The 20,511-nt window shown below is 51.7% G+C and overlaps 3 protein-coding genes across 3 annotated transcripts; all 3 read right to left on the reverse strand.

Annotated features, from left to right (window-relative positions):
- Nucleotides 1–870: 870 nt before the first annotated feature.
- Nucleotides 871–5,917, reverse strand: LOC139676457 (cytochrome P450 2J2-like). Its single transcript, XM_071565469.1, has 9 exons — nt 5,714–5,917; nt 5,061–5,217; nt 4,769–4,918; nt 4,103–4,263; nt 3,525–3,701; nt 3,121–3,256; nt 2,701–2,888; nt 2,100–2,238; nt 871–1,568 (listed from the first exon to the last, which is right to left on the reverse strand). The coding sequence occupies exons 1-9, from the start codon at nt 5,900–5,902 to the stop codon at nt 1,393–1,395; spliced, it is 1,473 nt and encodes a 490-aa protein (XP_071421570.1). The 5' UTR covers nt 5,903–5,917; the 3' UTR covers nt 871–1,392.
- A 745-nt stretch (nt 5,918–6,662) lies between these two features.
- Nucleotides 6,663–13,703, reverse strand: LOC139676458 (cytochrome P450 2J2-like). Its single transcript, XM_071565470.1, has 10 exons — nt 13,082–13,703; nt 12,411–12,716; nt 11,742–11,898; nt 11,449–11,598; nt 10,778–10,938; nt 10,200–10,376; nt 9,814–9,949; nt 9,394–9,581; nt 8,795–8,933; nt 6,663–8,274 (listed from the first exon to the last, which is right to left on the reverse strand). Exons 2-10 carry the CDS (start codon nt 12,597–12,599, stop codon nt 8,099–8,101), a joined length of 1,473 nt encoding a protein of 490 aa, XP_071421571.1. The 5' UTR covers nt 12,600–12,716; nt 13,082–13,703; the 3' UTR covers nt 6,663–8,098.
- Nucleotides 13,704–13,821: 118 nt separating this feature from the next.
- On the reverse strand, nt 13,822–20,015 carry LOC139676455 (cytochrome P450 2J2-like). The gene is made up of 10 exons (XM_071565467.1): nt 19,826–20,015; nt 19,155–19,460; nt 18,469–18,631; nt 18,176–18,325; nt 17,515–17,675; nt 16,936–17,112; nt 16,542–16,677; nt 16,121–16,308; nt 15,513–15,651; nt 13,822–14,980 (listed from the first exon to the last, which is right to left on the reverse strand). Exons 2-10 carry the CDS (start codon nt 19,341–19,343, stop codon nt 14,805–14,807), a joined length of 1,479 nt encoding a protein of 492 aa, XP_071421568.1. The 5' UTR covers nt 19,344–19,460; nt 19,826–20,015; the 3' UTR covers nt 13,822–14,804.
- Nucleotides 20,016–20,511: the final 496 nt, after the last annotated feature.

The following is a 20,511-nucleotide window of genomic DNA, read 5'->3' on the forward strand; positions in this document are numbered from 1 at the left end:
GAGAGGAGTGGGTGGGAGAGCTGGGATTGGGAATGGCTAGGTTCTCACCCAAAGTGGGATGAGACAGGTCCTGCATTACATATGGATTGGTTTGAGTCCCACCACACATTCTCATGTCTCCACCTTATGGATCTGCAAAACAGCTTTGAGTGCCAGGAAAAGCATCTTCTTACTCCAACCTCTTGCTTCCACCTGGCACAGAAAATTAGAGGAGGCAGCAGAAGTCCCACCAAGGCCTGTGCTTGAAGGAGCCTTGCCAAAAGCCGTGTTCATGTGGAGAAATTTGCTTCCTCTAGGAGCATATGAACAGTACTCCAAGGAAAATTGAAAACTAACAGGAAAAGATTGCTCTCTGCCTGTTTTCTCAGCAGGTGAGCAGGTGCTGGAGGTGTGTGTTACTGGTGCTGTGCTCCTTTCCTACCAGGCAGCCCTGGTCCTGCCCCTGAGAGCTGCAGCTTCTCATGACTGGAGACCTCACCAGGGTCCTGTGGTGCAGCTGTTACCAAGCCAATGCATTTACTGATGTTAACCATCAGTTGTCAATTTTTGGACTGTTTCACCATGCATGGAATTGTTTAAAATAGTAATTTGTTGCTAGTGTTTTCCAAGGGACCCTGTTCCTCATTAGAATCTTGAGTGCGTTGTGTGTTGCTGGAGCTCACCCCTCTGCCCCTGGACACACCAGTCACTTGGTGATTCTGGGCAAGTAATCAGGGAGGATTTTGAATATCCTATTTGTAGTTTACTTGTGCTGTCAGGGTCATTTATTTCCATCAGTTCATAGGAATTGCCTTTGCTGTCACAGTGCCACCCTTCTGCAATGCTGCAGCAATATGGGGCAGGCCAAAGGCTACACCAGTGCTGGACATGGCCTGGGTTGGTCTGTTCTTTCCAGAATGCTTTGTGCCAAAAATGTTTTGGTAAAGATTTAATGATGCACAAGGCATAGGTGTTATAGAGTGACTTTTTATTTTAGAGGAGTACAGTTAAGGAAAGACTGAGGGATTACTGCATGTATTAGTGCTATAAAAGAAGACCACTGGTATTGCTTTTCCAGTGTACACAGCCACAGCCTCTACACTGCAATCTCTAAAGTGTCCCTGATTTTGCCACAGTGAACTATGGCCATCCATCAGAAAATTAGGAAAGCCCAGAGTCCCTGATTGATTTACAGTGCCATAGGTCAAACCTAAAAGTGCCTTGGCAGCACCCAGGCTGATGACAAATCTCATGATCTCATGGAACATGAGGTCCAAATGTAAAGGAAATTACTTTGTTTTAAAAGAAACAAACTGCCCAGCCTCTCTTTGGAGTCCAAGGGAGCTGCTGAGGACTCGTTTTCAGTATTCCTAACAAAGGATTTTCCCTGTGAGGACGGAGGCCAAGGGTTTCCTACCGAGGCACAGCACAGATCTTGTAGGGCTGTGGGGCCGTCGTGATGCCCATCACGGGCTGGAGGCTGAGAGTGGTGTCCAAGGGTGGCTGGAAGGTGAATTTCTGGAGCAGAGATGTGAAGAAGAGGAAGAGCTCGGAGCGGGCCAGCAGCTCTCCCAGGCAGGCACGCTTCCCTGTGGAGACAGCAACCCATGGCATGCTCAGACTGTGCTCTTGCTGCTGCAAATGCTTCTGCCTTCCCTTAGGACCACAGCCCCTGATCCCTTCCCAGGATGAGCCTGCAGCCCAAACAGAGAAGGTGTGCTCTGGTGTGGCAAACAGGGGTGCTGAAAGCCACATCCCCAGGGAAGCTGCTGGCTGGGGTACCCCAGGGTGGCAACAGGGGGTCCCCAGTGAACTGAGCCATGGGGGAGCAGGAGCACAGAGCAATGCTCCTGCCCTGGTGAAGGTGTTCCTGGGGTCTCTGGGATTCTCAGGCGGTTTTAATCATGTTCATCTCTCTTCTGTGCATGTGAAGAGAGATGAGAAAGGGCTCCGAGTGTGGTTGTGGTGCTTTGGGGTGACCATGTGAGCAATGTTAGAGCAGCACCTCCTGGGTGCATCTGCCCTTTCCATCACTATTTTCCTCTCTATCTCCATCTATGCAGTTGTAATCCCAATCCTTTTGCCTCAGCAGGAAAACATCACAAATCTGCAAATCTTACCAAGAGAAAATGCTACAAAGGAGTCCCTTTTCCAGAACTTCCCATCCTTCAGGAAATGCTCAGGGTTAAAGGTGTCCGGAGTTTCCCACTCATACTTGTCAAACATCACTGAGGTCATATTTGTGGTTAACATAGTGCCCTAGGAGGTGACAAGGAAAAAGATCACACTTTGCGTGGCACTGACAGAAAGATTGTCAGTTTTATCTTCCAATCTCTCCACAAAGAACATCCAGAGTCAAATTCTACTGCAGTTACTTCTCTGTTGTCCACCTGCAGTACCAGTTTTACTTACTTCTGGTCTCTGGAGGTGCAGTCATTAAAGAACAATGTTTTTCCCTCATCAGCAGCATATTTATCTTGGGCCAGAGTTCCTGTAAGAGCTCTGTGAGATGGGATCTGTTCCTCCAAGGCACCGTGCAGGGCTCTGCCCCATTTGTGCAGCTGGAGAACATTGGTTGGATGGCAAAAGTCCACGTTCAGCAGGAGTGAACTCTGGACAGGGCAGGGACGTTGTGTCTGTACAGGAGGGACCTGGCCTGGTGAATCCTGGCTGAGGAGCGGGGAGTCTCCCTGAGGTGCCAGTGCTGAGGAGTGGGTTTACCTTTGGGATGAAGAAGCCATCCACGGTCGTGTCCTTCACTGCCACTCTTGGGACGTTGAAAGGGAGGATGTTGGCTTTCCTCTGCACCTCATGGATGACGGCGTTGGTGTAGGGCATGTTGTTCCTGTCCTCCAGCACTGGCTGCCGTGCCTGCCCGATGACGGCGTCGATCTCGGCTTGCACACGGGCTGGTAGGAAAGAGCAGGAATCAGCAAAGGCCCAAGGCATAAAACTCCTGGGAACAACCCAAGGCAGTTGCTGTGAGGGTCCCCAAGGACTAACGTGGAACCTGTGCCACCCTTTGCACCTCTTTTGTGTGAGTGCAGGGAGATTCCCAACTTTTCTGGCAAGAAAAGTGTCTCTCCCAAAGGTGTGAGGGATAAAAGCAAGGGGAAACCACTGACCTTTTGCTACTTGTACCTTGAATTTCTGGATGTAAGGCCATGAAGAGCAGAGCCCAGCGCAGGGTGGAGGAAGTGGTCTCGGTCCCAGCAAAAAACAGGTCAAGGGTACAGGCGATGAGATGTTCCTCGCAGAAGGTGTCACTGTCCTTGTCCTTTACAGAAAGATGTGTTAGTTCCACAGGAACAGTGAGGGCTGTCCTGACACCAGGCTCAGTCCAAACCATGCCAAGGATTTGTGCTGAAGCTGCTGTTCCCCTGCACTCCTATCCCACTGATGAGTGCCCTGAGCTGACACTGATGAGTATCCATTCTAAGTTCCTAAAAGGCCTCAGAGGCAGCTCAGATGGAGAATTTGGGCTCATTTCCAATCCCTCGTGATTTCTGAGCCCTGCTGCAGAAGGGTTTGCTCAGTTTGCTCACCTTGGCTATCTCCTGCAGGTAGCTGTCAATGTAGTCCCGGCTCTCAGAGGGGTTCCAATCCTCCCTGTGTTTGTTGATCTGCTCTTTAATGTAGCTGTCCAACAACTTCGAGTTTTTAAAGATGGTTTGATGGGCTCCAGGGAGGAACTTCATTATAGATGGGAAAGAGTTGTAGAGCTGTGGACACAAAAGGAGAGTGAGAACTTGCATGAAACACTGAAAAGCTCTTCTAATAACAAAGCTTGAGCAGCCTGCAGTGCTGTTCTTGCTGAAGTGCTGGAGTTGGTGCAAAGAGATCAGCTCCAGAAGAGCAGGAATCTCTCATTGTGCAGGGACTTGTGTGGTACTGGGTGTCTCAGCAGGCAGGTTGGCAGTCAGTGGGCAGCAGAGGGGATGTTGTGTGAGAGAGAGCAGCATGAGCAAGGCCCAATGGAAACTAAGGCAGAATGAATGACAGGGAAATCTACCGTGTGCAAAGCAATAGGCAGAGACAGGTCTGGTGATGACAGCACTGTGAGTTTGGAGGTTGAGTCCAGAGGAGAAACTATAGCCCTGGGATAGTAGCAGGAGGGCTATACCTGTGTTGTTATGGCTCCATGGAGCATAACTGTTTCATACATCAGTTTCAGCAAGTTTTGGAAGTCCTCATCATGGTAGTCAAACCGATTGCCGAAGACGAGGGAGCAGATGATGTTTGCAATGGCGTTAGTGAGTGTAAACTGAGGGTCGAAAGGATTCCCTGGAGAAGGAAAAGATCAATTTTGTGCCAGTAACCTCCAAATGGTAAGAAAATCACAGTTGTCAGAAGTAAAATATTCAACAAATATGAAGGAAATTAGTTGTCTCTGTGACCATTCTGTCGCTGTGCTTTGAACACCTTGCTGCCCCCATGAGCTGGCCAAGCTCCTCCGGGCAATTGAGTGGTCCAAGTTCAGTGAGATTATAGAGCTGTTTGTTTACTTTGGAAAGCAACGTCTACAGGAGAGAGATGTCTTTGGAACTCCTTGGAAACATCAGTGTTTATACACACATGGTATTTCCCAGAGATCTCCTGGAGAGCAGGAGACTGAAGGTGGGCTTGGAATAATGCATGGGGTGTTACCTGCCTGCTTTCAGCTCTCAGTTTGAAGGGCAAAGCCCTGTCAGAGGGAGCAGGGATGCTGGCAGGGTGGTGGCAGCCCTTGCAAGGTGAGGTATTTTCTAACCTGCTGTGAACCATGGCAGGAATGGTAACAGGCACTCACCCTGCTCATCCTTAAAGGCATCCACGAGGAACCGGCACTCCTCCTGGATTCGCTCCTCCACGCTCCTCTTCCCCAAGCCAAAGTTTCGCAGGGTGGTCAAGGTGAACCTCCTCTGTGCCTTCCACAAGTGCCCACTGGAGGAGACCAGTCCTGGCAGAAACACCTGCCATGAGCCAAGGATGATCCCCCTGGAGGGGAAAATCTCCAAGGCTCTGCCTTCTGTCCAGCCATCTGAGACGTGTGCAGGGCCAATGCCTGACCTTAGAGGAACATGTCCTGCGGGACAACTCACCCATCTTGCTGAAGACTTCAGTAGGAATATCTGGGCGCTCCAAGAAGTCATCGCCTTGGTTTACAAGCACTTCCTTAAACAGCCGCATTCCACTTACTAGCACAAACTTCATGTTCCCCACTGATAATCCGAAGATGTCACCATATTTTTCAGTAAGCTGGAAGGGGAAATAAAGTAAAGGCCTTTCATTTGAAGTTAATGTGTCTGTTGGGACAGGGACAGCCCTGTCAGGGGGCACAAATGAAAATAAGAAAAGCTGAGAGTGGGAGGGTAGAGAGAAGGTGTGCACAAATCGCTGCCTAACTGCAGAGGTCTTTTTGCTTTCCTCTTTTCCTGAATCCACTAATCAGGAGTTGGTGTTAATTGTCCATAAAGCAAGAAAATGTCTCCAGGTTAGGTTTCTCAGTGCTCTTTTTTTCTGGATTTTGTTCTGCTTCCTTCCCAAATGCCCTTCCAGCTGCCCCTCAGCCCTACGGGGCTCCTACATAAGTGACTGCAGCCATGGGATGGTGATGTGCCCTTTGCCCCTCCTTGTACCCAGGCAAAGGTCACCCATGAGAGCAAACCTGCTGGGGCCATGGGGTGCGGGTTAATTCCTTCCCTACATCTGCAATTCCCTCATCCCTTCCGGACTCTGCCCACCACCCCCATACCTTTTTCATTGCTCTTGGAGGATCTTTGAAATCCATCAAGTAGAGGTGCCCCACAAAGGGAAGGCGCAAAGGGGTAGGAGGGAAGTTCTTTGGGTTTCTGTTCTTAATGTAGTCAGCGACAAACAGGAAGACAATGAAGAAGATGAGGAGTGTGTGGAAGGAGATGCTGTCCCAGAGGAAGTGCAGCATGGCTGGATGCTGGGGCTCTGCAGGAAAGTCTCTCACAGCAGGTCAGGGCAGATGGACCTCCCAGGACACAACTGAGTCCAACAGGGACAGGGTGAGATGGGTGATGTGCTGCAGCAGCTGTGGGCACAAACACAGGAGAGCACAGAGCAGCTTTTGCTGGCCTTGTCCAGAGGCTGCGTTCAGACTGCTGCTGTCCCAGCTTTCAGCAAGGATGACAAACCCCTCCTGGATGGAACTCAAGCATTCCCTCTGATGGGATTAAGTAATCCAAACCACCACAAAGCAAAACAGCCCCAGCTTCCGCTTTCCCCTCCCTCCTCCCACTGCTGCTTCACTAAACCCCAGCGATCTTTGCCTTGTGTGCAGACAGAAATGAGCTCTGCAGGACGAAGACTAAACCCTTGAGGCAGGTTCCCTGCACTGTTCCCACAGGCCCCCGGCTCAGCACCAGCCCTGCTCCCTCGTGCCCGTGGTGCCCTCACCGTGCCGTGTCCCGGCGTCAGCTCCGCGGTGCCGGGCAGGCTCCAGCCGCTGCCAGTGCCTCGAGCTCTCCTTGCTTACAGGAGCTGCTTCTCTGCTCTCAAGAGTCCCAGACCGAGCCCAGGTCAGCAGGGACATCTGAGATAAGGCTGCACAAACCTTTCCCAACCATCTGGCTGATTATTTCCGGGTTCCCTGTGCCAGAGTGATGTGGGCTGGAAGCAAAGAGCCGCCCAGGCTGTGCAGCGGTTCCAAAGTTTAATCATTGTCCAATCCCCACGGGACAAGTGCCAGCAGAGCAACTTGATCTGGCCGTCAGGTTGGCCCTGCCCGAGCCCTCCAGCCATGACTTCCCACCTGCCTTGTCCTTTGGGTGTGAAGCCTGTGCTGGAGCCATTGCCAAAGACCCACAAATGTGGGGCAGGTGCTGAGAAGCCCAAGCAGTGCCCACTCTGCAGGCTGGGGCCCTTGTGGGGTAGTTGGCAACAGGCTGTGTGGAATTTGCCCCCTTGGAGCGGCTCTGAGGCAGGGAGGTGTTCCCACACCATGTGCACCTTTGGTGTGTGCCTTGTGTTTTCTTGTGAAAGCAGCAGGGTGTTTGCAGCAGCAGTTTGACATTGCAGCACGTGGCTCTGCAGGGGTCAGCTGCCACCTCTGCTCTGGGGGACGTTTTGGGTTCCTTTTTTCTTTTTTGGGACATCAGCTGTAATTGTTGGAGTTGTCCAGTGTTGACAAGAAGGCACAGAGGGGCAGCTGAACCACTGGGTTGATGCCATACCTGTGTTCCCCATGGTCCTCACACTTGGGAAGCTTGAAAAGTTCACTCTTTTATTGTGGAACTGAAAGAATGAAAAGACTTCTTTTATATTTTCCCTTTTAGAAAGACACAAGCACAACTTGGAAGCCTGTGACTGCAAAATATTAATTAAAAAAAAGATTTAAGTCATCAGCTGGAAGGACAGGAACAGAAACCCTGTGTGCCTGGTGTGGCAGGAATGTGATGTGCAGAGGACTCTCCCATGTGGCATAAATCTGCAACTGCACAGGCATTGCTTTGTACTGGAACAAAGTGGTTACTGCCAGTGATGGAGTAGAAAACGGATGGAGAGTGAACTCGTTGTAATCCTCTTTTCCTGTTAACTATCCTGTATCCAGTGTGGGTGCCCATAGAAAAGTCATTTATGAATGGCGAGAAGCAGAAAAACAGGAAAAAGAACAGGCCTTACTGTGATAGCACAGCAGACAGAAGCACCCAGGACAAAGCATTTCTAACCATCAGTAGTCCCAGAAATGAACCACTCATGACAAGTTTCCTGTTTAATTAACTCTTCTGCAAAGGGCCTTGGTATGGGCAGGGGCAGTGTGTCCATCCCTGAGGGGTCCATGTCCCCACCCACTTGCTCAGCCCACGCCGTGTCCATGCCCGTCATGCAGGGCCACAAATCTTTGCCAGAAACAGAGGGGAAGCGTCAAACTCATGACTTGCCCCCATAAACCACTGCCTTCCTGACAGCCGCGGGCACGACCCTTCCAACACTCTCTGTTGCTTTTCCTTCTGCTGGGCTTTGGATAAACTGATCCGAAGAACCCCACAGGATTATTGTTTTCCAACTGTTCTGTTTTGTATTTTATTAGAGGAGAGAAGAGCTCCTGAGGGCTTGTTTTCAGCTGCCCTGACAAAGGATTTTCCCTGTGAGGACAGTGGCCAAGGGTTCCCTACCGAGGCACAGCACAGATCTTGTAGGGCTGTGGGGCCATCGTGATGCTCATCAGGGGCTGGAGGCTGAGGGTGGTGTCCGGGGGTGGCTGGAAGGTGAATTTCTGGAGCAGAGACGTGAAGAAGAGGAAGAGCTCGGAGCGGGCCAGCAGCTCGCCCAGGCAGGCGCGCTTCCCTGCAGAGACAGCAACCCATGGCATGCTCAGACTGTGATCTTGCTGCTGCAAATGCTTCTGCCTTCCCTTAGGACCACAGCCCCTGATCCCTTCCCAGGATGAGCCTGCAGCCCAAACAGAGAAGGTGTGTGCTCTGGTGTAGCAAACAGGGGTGCTGAAAGCCACATCCCCAGGGAAGCTGCTGGCTGGGGTACCCCAGGGTGGCAACAGGGGGGCCCCAGTGCACTGAGCAACGTGGGAGCAGGAGCACAGAGAAATGCTCCTGCCCTGGTGAAGGTGTTCCTGGGGTCTCTGGGATTAGTAGGGGATTTTAATACTCCTTATCTCTCTTTTGTGCATGTGAAGAGAGACGAGAAAGGGCTCCCAGTGTGGTTGTGGTGCTTTGGGGTGACCTTGTGAGCAATGTTAGAGCAGCACCTCCTGAATGCACCTGCCCTTTCCATCACTATTTTCCTTTCTATATGCAGTTAGAAATCCTGGTGCCTCAGCATGAAAACGTCACAAATCCACAACACTTACCAACAGAAAATGCTACAAAATGGTCCCTTTTCCAGAACTTCCCATCCTTCAGGAAATGCCCAGGGTTGAAGTTGTCAGGGGTTTCCCACTCATTCTTGTCAAACATCACAGAGGTTATATTTGTGGTTAACATAGTGCCCTAAGGAGTGACAAAGAAAAAAAGATCACACTTTTTGTGGCACTGACAAAGATTGGCATGTTTCTCTTACAGTTGCTCCACAAAGAACATCCAGAGTCAAATTCTCTAATGATTTGTCTTTTGCTCCCCTACAGGGCCAGTTTTTCTTACTTCTTGTCTCTTTGGAGGTGCAGTCCTTAGAGAAACACATTTTTCCCTCATCAGCATCATATTTATCTTGGGCCAGAGTTCCTGCAAGAGCTCTGTGAGATGGGATCTGTTCCTCCAGGCACCGTGCTGGGCTCTGCCCCATTTGTGCAGCTGGAGAACATTGGTTGGATGGCAAAAGTCCACGTTCAGCAGGAGTGAACTCTGGACAGGGCAGGGACGTTGTGTCTGTACAGGAGGGACCTGGCCTGGTGAATCCAGGCTGAGGAGCTGGGAGTCTTCCTGAGGTGCCAGTGCTGAGGAGTGGGTTTACCTTTGGGATGAAGAAGCCATCCACGGTCGTGTCCTTCACTGCCACTCTTGGGACGTTGAAAGGGACGATGTTGGCTTTCCTCTGCACCTCATGGATGACGGCGTTGGTGTAGGGCATGTTGTTCCTGTCCTCCAGCACTGGCTGCCGTGCCTGCCCGATGACGGCGTCGATCTCGGCTTGCACACGGGCTGGTGGGAAAGAGCAGGAATCAGCCAAGGCCCAAGGGATAAAACTCCTGGGAACAACCCAAGGTTGTTGCTGTGAGGGACCCCAAGGACTAACGTGGAACCTGTGCCACCCTTTGCACCTCTTTTGTGTGAGTGCAGGGAGATTCCCAGCTTTTGGCGCAAGAAAAGTGTCTCTCCCAAAGCTGTGAGGGATAAAAGCAAGGGGAAAACACTGACCTTTTGCTACTTATACCTTGAATTTCTGGATGTAAGGCCATGAAGAGCAGAGCCCAGCGCAGGGTGGAGGAAGTGGTCTCGGTCCCAGCAAAAAACAGGTCAAGGGTGCAGGCGATGAGATGTTCCTCGCAGAAGGTGTCACTGTCCTTATCCTTTACAGAAAGGTGTGTTAGTGCCACAGGAACAGTGAGGGCTGTCCTGACACCAGGCTCAGTCCAAACCATGCCAAGGATTTGGGCTGAAGCTGCTGGGCCCCTGCACTCCCATCCCACTGATGGTTGCCCTGAGCCTCATGTCTGTCCTAGGCTCTTCAAATGCCACAGGGACAGCTCAGATGGAGAATCTGGGCTCATTTCCAATCCCTCCTGATTTCTAAACCCTGCTGCAGAAGGGTTTGCTCACCTTGGCTATTTCCTGCAGGTAGCTGTCAATGTAGTCCCGGCTCTCCGAAGGGTTCCAATCCTCCTTGTGTTTCTTAATCTGCTCTTTAATGTAATTTTCCAACAACTCCCAGTTCTTAAAGATGGTTTGATGAGCTCCAGGGAGGAACTTCATTATAGATGGGAAAGAGTTGTGAAGCTTTGGACAGAAAAGTAGAAAGACAACTTGAATAAAGCAGTGAAATGTCCTTCTGATATGAATGCTTCAGCAGCCTGCAGTGCTGTGCTTGCTGAAGTGCTGGAGTTGGTGGAAATAGATCAGCTGCAGAAGAGCAGGAATCTCTCATTGTGCAGGGACTTGTGTGGTACTGGGTGTCTCAGCAGGCAGGTAGGCAGTCAGTGGGCAGCAGAGGGGATGTTGTGTGGGAGAGAGCAGCATGAGTGTGGCCCAATGGAAACTAAGGTAGAATGAATGACAGGGAAATCTACCGTGTGCAAAGCAATAGGCCGAGACAGGTCTGGTGATGACAGCACTGTGAGTTTGGAGGTTGAGTCCAGAGGAGAAACTATAACCCTGGAGTGGTGGTTGGAGGGCTGTACCTGGGTGGTCTTAGCTCCATGGAGGGTCATCATCTCATGCAACAGCTTCAGCAAGTTTTGGAAGTCCTGATCGTGGTAGTCAAACCGATTGCCGAAGACGAGGGAGCAGATGATGTTTGCAATGGCGTTAGTGAGTGTAAACTGAGGGTTGAAAGGATTCTCTAGAGAGGGAAAAGATGAGTTCTGTGCCAGTTTTCTCCGAAACTGAGAAGATGACACTCTTATCAGAGGTAAAATACTCAACAAGTAGGAGAAATGAATGGTTCCTGTGACCATTCTGTCAATGTGCTTTGAATACCTTTCTGCACCCATGAGCTGGCCAAGTTCCTCCAGGCAATTAGGTAGTCCCTGTACAATCAGATTATGGAGGTGTTTGTTTACTTTGGAAAGCAAGGTCTGCTGGAGAGATGTCTTTAGAACTCCTTGCAAGGATAAGTGTTTATGTCAGTATTCCTGGGAAACCACTATATACACACATGGTGTTTCCCAGAGGCTGAAGCTGGGTTAGGAATAATGCATGGGGTGTTACCTGCCTGCTTTCAGCTGTCAGTTTGAAGGGCAAAGCCCTGTAAGAGGGAGCAGGGATGCTGCCAGGGTGGTGGCAGCCCTTGCAAGGTGAGGTATTTTCCAGCCTGCTGTGAACCATGGCAGGAATGGTAACAGGCACTCACCCTGCTCATCCTTAAAGGCATCCACGAGGAACCGGCACTCCTCCTGGATTCGCTCCTCCACGCTCCTCTTCCCCAAGCCAAAGTTTCGCAGGGTGGTCAAGGTGAACCTCCTCTGTGCCTTCCACAAGTGCCCACTGGAGGAGACCAGTCCTGGCAGAAACACCTGCCATGAGCCAAGGCTGATCCCACCAGAGGGGAAAATCTCCAGGGCTCTGCCTTCTTTCCATCTGTCTTAGTCCTGTGCAGGGCCAATGCCTGAACCTTAGAGGAACATGTCCTGAGGGACAACTCACCCATCTTACTGAAGACTTGAGTAGGCATTTCTGGGCGCTCCAGGAAGTTTTCCCCTTGGTTTACAAGCACTTCCTTAAACAGCCGCATTCCACTTACTAGCACAAACTTCATGCTACCCACAGACAATCCAAAGATGTCACCATATTTTTTAGTCAGCTGGAAGGGGAAATAATGAAAAGAGGTTTCATTTGAAGTGAAAGTGTCTGCTGGGACAACGACAGTCCTGTCTGGGGGCACAGGGAAAATAAGAAAAGCCGAGAGTGGGAGGGCAGAGAATGTGTGCAGAAATCTCTGCCTGACTGCAGACTTTTTTTTCCTCTTTTCCTGAATCACTGATCAGGAGTTGGTGTTAATTGTCCATAAATCAAGGAAGTGTCTCCAGGTTTGATTTTTGAGTGCTCTGTTTTTCTGGCTTTTCTTTTTCTCCCTTCCCAAGTGCCCTTCCAGCCCCCATTCAGAACTAAGTGGCTCCAACATCTGTGACTGCAGCCATGGGATGGTGTTGTGCCCTTTGCCCGAGGGATCACTGCACACCTGTGCCCCTCCTTGTACCCAGGGAAAACTCACCCAGGAGAGCAAACCTGCTGGGGCCGTGGGGTGTGAGTTAACTCCTTCCCTGCAACTACAGTTTCCTTGTCCCTCCCCTATGGTGCCCACCACCCCCGTACCTTTTTCACTGCTTTTTGGGGATCTCTGAAGTCCATCAAGTAGAGGTGCCCCACAAAGGGAAGACGCAAAGGGGAGGGAGGGAAGTTCTTTGGGTTTCTGTTCTTAATGTAGTCGGCAACAAACAGGAAGACAACGAGGAAGATGAGGAGTGTGTGGAAGGAGATGCTGTCCCAGAGGAAGTGCAGCATGGCTGGATGCTGGGGCTCTGAATGGATGTGTCTCACAGCAGGTCAGGGCAGATGGACCTCCCAGGACACAACTGAGTCCAACAGGGACAGGGTGAGATGGATGATGTGCTGCAGCAGCTGTGGGCACAAACACAGGAGAGCACAGAGCAGCTTTTGCTGGCCTGGTCCAGAGGCTGCGTTCAGACTGCTGCTGTCCCAGCTTTCAGCAAGGATGACAAACCCCTCCTGGATGGAACTCAAGCATTCCCTCTGATGGGATTAAGTAATCCAAACCACCACAAAGCAAAACAGCTCCAGCTTCCGCTTTCCCCTCCCTCCTCCCACTGCTGCCTCACTAAACCCCAGCGATCTTTGCCTTGTGTGCAGACAGAAATGAGCTCTGCAGGACGAAGACTAAACCCTTGAGGCAGGTTCCCTGCACTGTTCCCACCGGCCCCCGGCTCAGCACCAGCCCTGCTCCCTCGTGCCCGTGGTGCCCTCACCGTGCCGTGTCCCGGCGTCAGCTCCGCGGTGCCGGGCAGGCTCCAGCCGCTGCCAGTGCCTCGAGCTCTCCTTGCTTACAGGAGCTGCTTCTCTGCTCTCAAGAGTCCCAGACCGAGCCCAGGTCAGCAGGGACATCTGAGATAAGGCTGCACAAACCTTCCCCAACCATCTGGCTGATTATTTCCGGGTTCCCTGTGCCAGAGTGATGTGTGCTGGAAGCAAAGAGCCGCCCAGGCTGTGCAGCGGTTCCAAAGTTTAATCATTGTCCAATCCCCACGGGACAAGTGCCAGCAGAGCAACTTGCTCTGGCCGTCAGGTTGGTCCTGCCCGAGCCCTCCAGCCATGCCTTCCCACCTGCCTTGTCCTTTGGGTGTGGAGCCCGTGCTAGAGCCATTGCCAAAGGCCCACAAAGGTGGGGCAGGTGCTGAGAGGCCCAAGCAGTGCCCACTCTGCAGGCTGGGGCCCTTGTGGGGTAGTTGGCAACAGGCTGTGTGGAATTTGCCCCCTTGGAGCGGCTCTGAGGCAGGGAGGTGTTCCCACACCATGTGCACCTTTGGTGTGTGCCTTGTGTTTTCTTGTGAATGCAGCAGGGTGTTTGTAGCAGCAGTTTGACATTGCAGCACGTGGCTCTGCAGGGGTCAGCTGCCACCTCTGCTCTGGGGAACGCTTTGGGTTCCTTTTCTCTCTCTTGGGCAGATCTGCTATGGCCACTGGGGTTGTGCAGTGTTGACCAGAAGGCACAGAGGGGCAGCAGAGCCACTGGGGTGATGCCATACCTGTGATCCCCGTGGCCCTCACATTTTTGAAGCTTGAAAAAGTGAATGACTCTTTTATTGTGGAACTGAAAGGGGAAAAACAGGTCTTTTATGTTTTCACTTTTAAAAAGACACAAGCAGAACGTTGGAGCCTGTGACTGTAAACCATTAATTAGAAACCCAATATAGTTCAAGTTGGAAGGACAGGTCCGTGAGAGAATCCCTGTCTGCCCGGCATGGCATTGACGTGATGTGCAGAGGGCTCTCCCATGTGGCATAAATCTGCCATTGCACAGGCATTGCTTTCTACTGCAGCAAAGTGATTATTGCCAGGGATAGGGAAGAACACTGGAGGAAAGTGACCTCGTTGTTATCCTCTTTTCTTATTAAGTATCCCTTATCCAGTGTGGGTGCCCATAGAAAAGGAATTTATGAATGGTGAGAAGCAAAAAAATAGGAAAAAGAACAGTCTTTGCTGTGACAGCACAGCAGAGAGAAGCACCCAGGAGACAGCATTCCTAAGAATAAATGGTTCCACAAATGGAAACCTTCTCTACAATTTTCCTGTTTAATTAACTCTTCTGCAAAGGGCCCTGGTATGGGCAGGGGCAGTGTGTCCATCCCTGAGGGCTCCATGTCCCCACCCACTTGCTCAGCCAACGCTGTGTCCACGCCCGCCATGCAGGGCCACAGATCTTTGCCAGAAACAGAGGGGAAACGTAAAACTTGTGACTTCCCCCCACAAACCACTTCCTTCCTCACAGTCGTGGGCCCGACCCTTCCAGCACTCTCTGCTCCTTCTCCTTCTGCTGGGGCTTAGATTTAACTGCTCCCAAGACCCCACAGGACTATGGTTTTCCAGCTGTTCTGTTTTGTATTTTATTGGCACAGGGGAGCTACTGAAGGCTTGTTTTGAGCTCCCCTGACTGTGAGGATTTTCCCTGTGAGGACGGTGGCCAAGGGATCCCTACCGAGGCACAGCACAGATCTTGTAGGGCTGTGGGGCCATCGTGATGCCCATCACGGGCTGGAGGCTGAGGGTGGTGTCCGGGGGTGGCTGGAAAGTGAATTTCTGGAGCAGAGACGTGAAGAAGAGGAAGAGCTCGGAGCGGGCCAGCAGCTCTCCCAGGCAGGCGCGCTTCCCTGCGGAAACAGCAACCCATGGCATGCTCAGACTGTGCTCTTGCTGCTGCAAATGCTTCTGCCTTCCCTTATGACCACAGCCCCTGATCCCTTCCCAGGATGAGGCTGCAGCCCAAACAGAGAAGGTGTGTGATCTGGTGTAGCAAACAGGGGTGCTGAAAGCCACGTCCCCAGGGAAGCTGCTGGCTGGGGTACCCCAGGGTGGCAACAGGGGGGCCCCAGTGCACTGAGCCACGTGGGAGCAGGAGCACAGAGCAATGCTCCTGCCCTGGTGAAGGTGTTCCTGGGGTCTCTGGAATTAGCAGGGAGTTTTAATACTCCTTATCTCTCTTCTGTGCATGTGACAAGAGAGGAGAAAGGGCTCTGAGTGTGGCTGTGGTGCTTTGGGGTGACCATGTGAGCACTGTTAGAGCAGCACCTCCTGAATGCACCTGCCCTTTCCATCACTATTTTCCTCTTTTTCTCCATCGATTCAGTTGGAAACAAAGCCCATTTCCTCAGTAGAAAAATATCACAATTTAGGAAATCTTACCGATAGAAAATGCTACAAAGGAGTCCCTTTTCCAGAATTTCCCATCCTTCAGGAAATGCCCGGGGTTAAAGGTGTCCGGGGTCTCCCACTCATTCTTGTCAAACATCACAGAGGTTATATTTGCTATCAAAATAGTGCCCTAAGAGGAGAAAAAGAAAAAGAGACCACACTTTGAGTGGCACTGACAGCAGAAGGGACTATTTTATCTTACAGTCTGTGAACCTCCAGAGTCACATTCCCCTCCAATTATTTGTCTGTTGCCCCCCTGCAGGGCCAGTTTTTCTTACTTCTCCTCTCTTTCGAGGTGCAGTCATTACAGAACCCCATTTTCCCCTCATCAGCACCACTTTTGTCTGCTGCAATCTTGGGCCAAAGTTCCTGCAAGAGCTCTGTGAGATGGGATCTGTTCCTCCAAGGCACCGTGCAGGGCTCTGCCCCATTTGTGCAGCTGGAGAACATTGGTTGGATGGCAAAAGTCCACATTCAGCAGGAGTGAACTCTGGACAGGGCAGGGACGTTGTGTCTGTACAGGAGGGACCTGGCCTGGTGAATCCAGGCTGAGGAGCTGGGAGTGTCCCTGAGGTGCCAGTGCTGAGGAGTGGGTTTACCTTTGGGATGAAGAAGCCATCCACGGTCGTGTCCTTCACTGCCACTCTTGGGACATTGAAAGGGACGATGTTGGCTTTCCTCTGCACCTCATGGATGACGGCGTTGGTGTAGGGCATGTTGTTCCTGTCCTCCAGCACTGGCTGCCGTGCCTGCCCGATGACGGCGTCGATCTCGGCTTGCACACGGGCTGGTGGGAAAGAGCAGGAATCAGCCAAGGACCACAGGATAAAACTCCTGGGAACAACCCAAGGCAGTTGCTGTGAGGGTCCCCCAAGGACTAACATGGAACCTGTGCCACCCTTTGCACCTCTTTTGTGTGAGTGCAGGGAGATTCTCAACATTTCCCATAAGAAAAGTGTCTCTCCCAAAGCTGTGAGGGATAAAAGCAAGGGGAAAACACTGACCTTTTGCTACTTGTACCTTGAATTTCTGGATGTAAGGCCATGAAGAGCAGAGCCCAGCGCAGGGTGGAGGAAGTGGTCTCGGTCCCAGCAAAAAACAGGTCGAGGGTACAGGCGATGAGATGTTCCTCTTGGAAGGTGTCACTGTCCTTGTCCTTCACAGAAAGGTGTGTTAGTGCCGCAAGGACGATTAGGGCTGTCCTGACACCAGGCTCAGTCAAAACCAAGCCAAGGATTTGGGCTGAAGCTGCTGGGCCTCTTCACTCCCATCCCACTGATGGGTGCCCTGAGCCTCATGTCCATTCTAAGCTCTCAAAGGCCACAGGGTCAGCTCAGATGGAGGATTTGGGCTCATTTCTCATCCCTCCTGATTTCTAAGCCCTGCTGCAGAAGGGTTTGCTCAGTTTGCTCACCTTGACTATCTCCTGCAGGTAGCTGTCAATGTAGTCCCGGCTCTCCGAAGGGTTCCAATCCTCCTTGTGTTTCTTAATCTGCTCTTTCATGTAGTTTTGCAACAACTTCCAGTTTTTAAAGATGGTTTGATGGGCTCCAGGGAGGAACTTCATTATAGATGGGAAAGAGTTGTAGAGCTTTGGACACAAAAGGAGAACGAGAACTTAAATAAAGCAGTGAAAAGCCCTTCTGATATCAAAACTTGAGCAGCCTGCAGTGCTGTGCTCGCTGAAGTGCTGGAGTTGGTGCAAATAGATCAGCTGCAGAAGAGCAGGAATCCCTCATTGTGGAGGGAGTTGTGTGTTACTGGGTGTCTCAGCAGGCAGGTAGGCAGTCAGTGGGCAGCAGAGGGGATGTTGTGTGAGAGAGAGCAGCATGAGCAAGGCCCAGCTGAAAACTAAGGTAGAATGAATGACAGGGAAATCTACCGTGTGCAAAGCAATAGGCAGAGACAGGTCTGGTGATGACAGCGCTGTGAGTTTGGAGGTTGAGTCCAGAGGAGAAACTATAGCCCTGGAGAGGTGGTTGGAGGGCTGTACCTGGGCTGTGATAGTTCCATTGAGCCTAAATGTTTCATACATCAGTTTCAGCAAGTTTCGGAAGTCCTCATCATGGTAGTCAAACCGATTGCCAAAGATGAGTGAGCAGATGACATTTGAAACGGCGTTAGTGAGTGTAAACTGAGGGTCGAAAGGATTCTCTGGGGAAGGAATAGATCAATTCTGTGCCAGTCGTCTCCAAAACAGGGAGAAAAACACACATGTCAGAGGTAAATTACTCAATAAATATGAATAAAATATGTGGCATACGATGGGCATTGACCGTCACTGTTTTGCTGGGACACCTTGCTGCCCCCATGAGCTGGCCAAGCACCTCTGGGCAAATCAGTGGTCCAAGTTCAATCAGATTATGGAAATGTTTGGTTACTTTGGAAAGCAAGGTCTGCAGGAGAGGGATATCTTTGGTATTACTTGGAGGCAAGTATCAGTGTTGTATTTCCAAGAGATCTGGAGAGCAGGAGGCTCAAGGTGGGCTAGGAATAATGCATGGGGTGGTACCTGCCTGCTTTCAGCAGTCAGTTTGAAGGCCAAAGCCCTGTAAGAGGGAGCAGGGATGCTGCCAGGGTGGTGGCAGCCCTTGCAAGGTGAGGTATTTTCCAGCCTGCAGTGAACCATGGCAGGAATGGTAACAGGCACTCACCCTGCTCATCCTTAAAGGCATCCACGAGGAACCGGCACTCCTCCTGGATTCGCTCCTCCACGCTCCTCTTCCCCAAGCCAAAGTTTCGCAGGGTGGTCAAGGTGAACCTCCTCTGTGCCTTCCACAAGTGCCCACTGGAGGAGATCAGTCCTGGCAGAAACACGTGCCATGAGCCAAGGCTGATCCCCCTGGAGGGGAAAATCTCCAGGGCTCTGCCTTCTGTCCATCTGTCTGAGTCCTGTGCAGGGCCAATGCCTGAACCTTAGAGGAACATGTCCTGAGGGACAACTCACCCATCTTGCTGACGATATCCTTGTCAACAGGAATTTCTGGGCGCTCCAAGAAGTCATCGCCTTGGTTTACAAGCACTTCCTTGAAAAGTCGCATCCCATTTACCGTCACAACCTTCATGCTGCCCATTGATGTGCCAACAATGTCACCATATTTTTCAGAAAGCTGGAAGGGGAAATAAAGAAAAGGGGTTTCATTTGAAGTGAATGTGTCTGTTGGGACAGGGACAGCCCTGTCAGGGGGCACAAATGAAATGAAGAAAAACTTGGAGTGGTAGAGGAGAGAGAATGTGTGCACAAATATCTGCCTGACTGCAGAGGCTTTTTCTTTCCTCTTTTCCTGAATCACTGATCAGTAGTTGGTGTTAAATTTTGTATAAATCAAGGAAATGTCTCCAGGTTAGGTTTTTCAGTGCTCCGTTTTTCTGGCTTTTGTTTTCCTCCCTACCGAAGTACCCTTCCAGCCCACACTCAGACCTACAGGGCTCCTACATCTCTGACTGCAGCCGTGGGATGGTGTTGTGCCTTTGCCCAAGGGATCGATCACTGCACACCTGTGCCCCTCCTGATACCCAGGGAAACGTCACCCAGGAGGGCAAATCTGCTGGAGCCAGGGAGTGTGAGTTAAAATCTTCCCTACATCTGCAATTCCCTCTGTCCCTTCCCCACAGTGCACACCACCCCCATACCTTATACCCCATACTTAGGGGATCTTTGAAGTCCATCAAGTAGAGGTGCCCCACAAAGGGAAGGCGCAAAGGGGAGGGAGGGAAGTTCTTTGGGTTTCTGTTCTTAATGTAGTCGGCAACCAAGAGGAAGACAACGAGGAAAATGAGGAGTGTGTGGAAGGAGATGCTGTCCCAGAGGAAGTGCAGCATGGCTGGATGCTGGGGCTCTGCAGGGACGTCTCTCACAGCAGGTCAGGGCAGATGGAGCTCCCAGGACACAACTGAGTCCAACAAGGACAGGGTGAGATGGATGATGTGCTGCAGCAGCTGTGGGCACAAACACAGGAGAGCACAGAGCAGCTCTTGCTGGCCTGGTCCAGAGGCTGCGTTCAGACTGCTGCTGTCCCAGCTTTCAGCAAGGATGACAAACCCCTCCTGGATGGAACTCAAGCATTCCCTCTGATGGGATTAAGTAATCCAAACCACCACAAAGCAAAACAGCCCCAGCTTCCACTTTCCCCTCCCTCCTCCCACTGCTGCTTCACTAAACCCCAGCGATCTTTGCCTTGTGTGCAGACAGAAATGAGCTCTGCAGGACGAAGACTAAACCCTTGAGGCAGGTTCCCTGCACTGTTCCCACCGGCCCACGGCCCAGCACCAGCCCTGCTCCCTCGTGCCCGTGGTGCCCTCACCGTGCCGTGTCCCGGTGTCAGCTCCGCGGTGCCGGGCAGGCTCCAGCCGCTGCCAGTGCCTCGAGCTCTCCTTGCTTACAGGAGCTGCTTCTCTGCTCTCAAGAGTCCCAGACCAAGCCCAGGTCAGCAGGGACATCTGAGATAAGGCTGCACAACCCTTTCCCAACCATCTGGCTGATTATTTCCGGGTTCCCTGTGCCAGAGTGACGTGGGCTGGAAGCAAAGAGCCGCCCAGGCTGTGCAGCGGTTCCAAAGTTTAATCATTGTCTGATCCCCACGGGACAAGTGCCAGCAGAGCAACTTGCTCTGGCCGTCAGGTTGGCCCTGCCCGAGCCCTCCAGCCATGACTTCCCACCTGCCTTGTCCTTTGAGTGTGGAGCCCGTGCTAGAGCCATTGCCAAAGGCCCACAAAGGTGGGGCAGGTGCTGAGAGGCCCAAGCAGTGCCCACTCTGCAGGCTGGGGCCCTTGTGGGGTAGTTGGCAACAGGTTGTGCTGAATTTGCCCCCTTGGAGTGGCTCTGAGGCAGGGAGGTGTTCCCACACCATGTGCACCTTTGGTGTGTGCCTTGTGTTTTCTTGTGAAAGCAGCAGGGTGTTTGCAGCAGCAGTTTGACATTGCAGCACGTGGCTCTGCAGGGGTCAGCTGCCACCTCTGCTCTGGGGGACGCTTTGGGTTCCTTTTTTCT

This window comes from Pithys albifrons, chromosome 10 (genome assembly GCF_047495875.1).
Source record: "Pithys albifrons albifrons isolate INPA30051 chromosome 10, PitAlb_v1, whole genome shotgun sequence".
NCBI classification, from domain to species: Eukaryota; Metazoa; Chordata; class Aves; order Passeriformes; family Thamnophilidae; genus Pithys; species Pithys albifrons.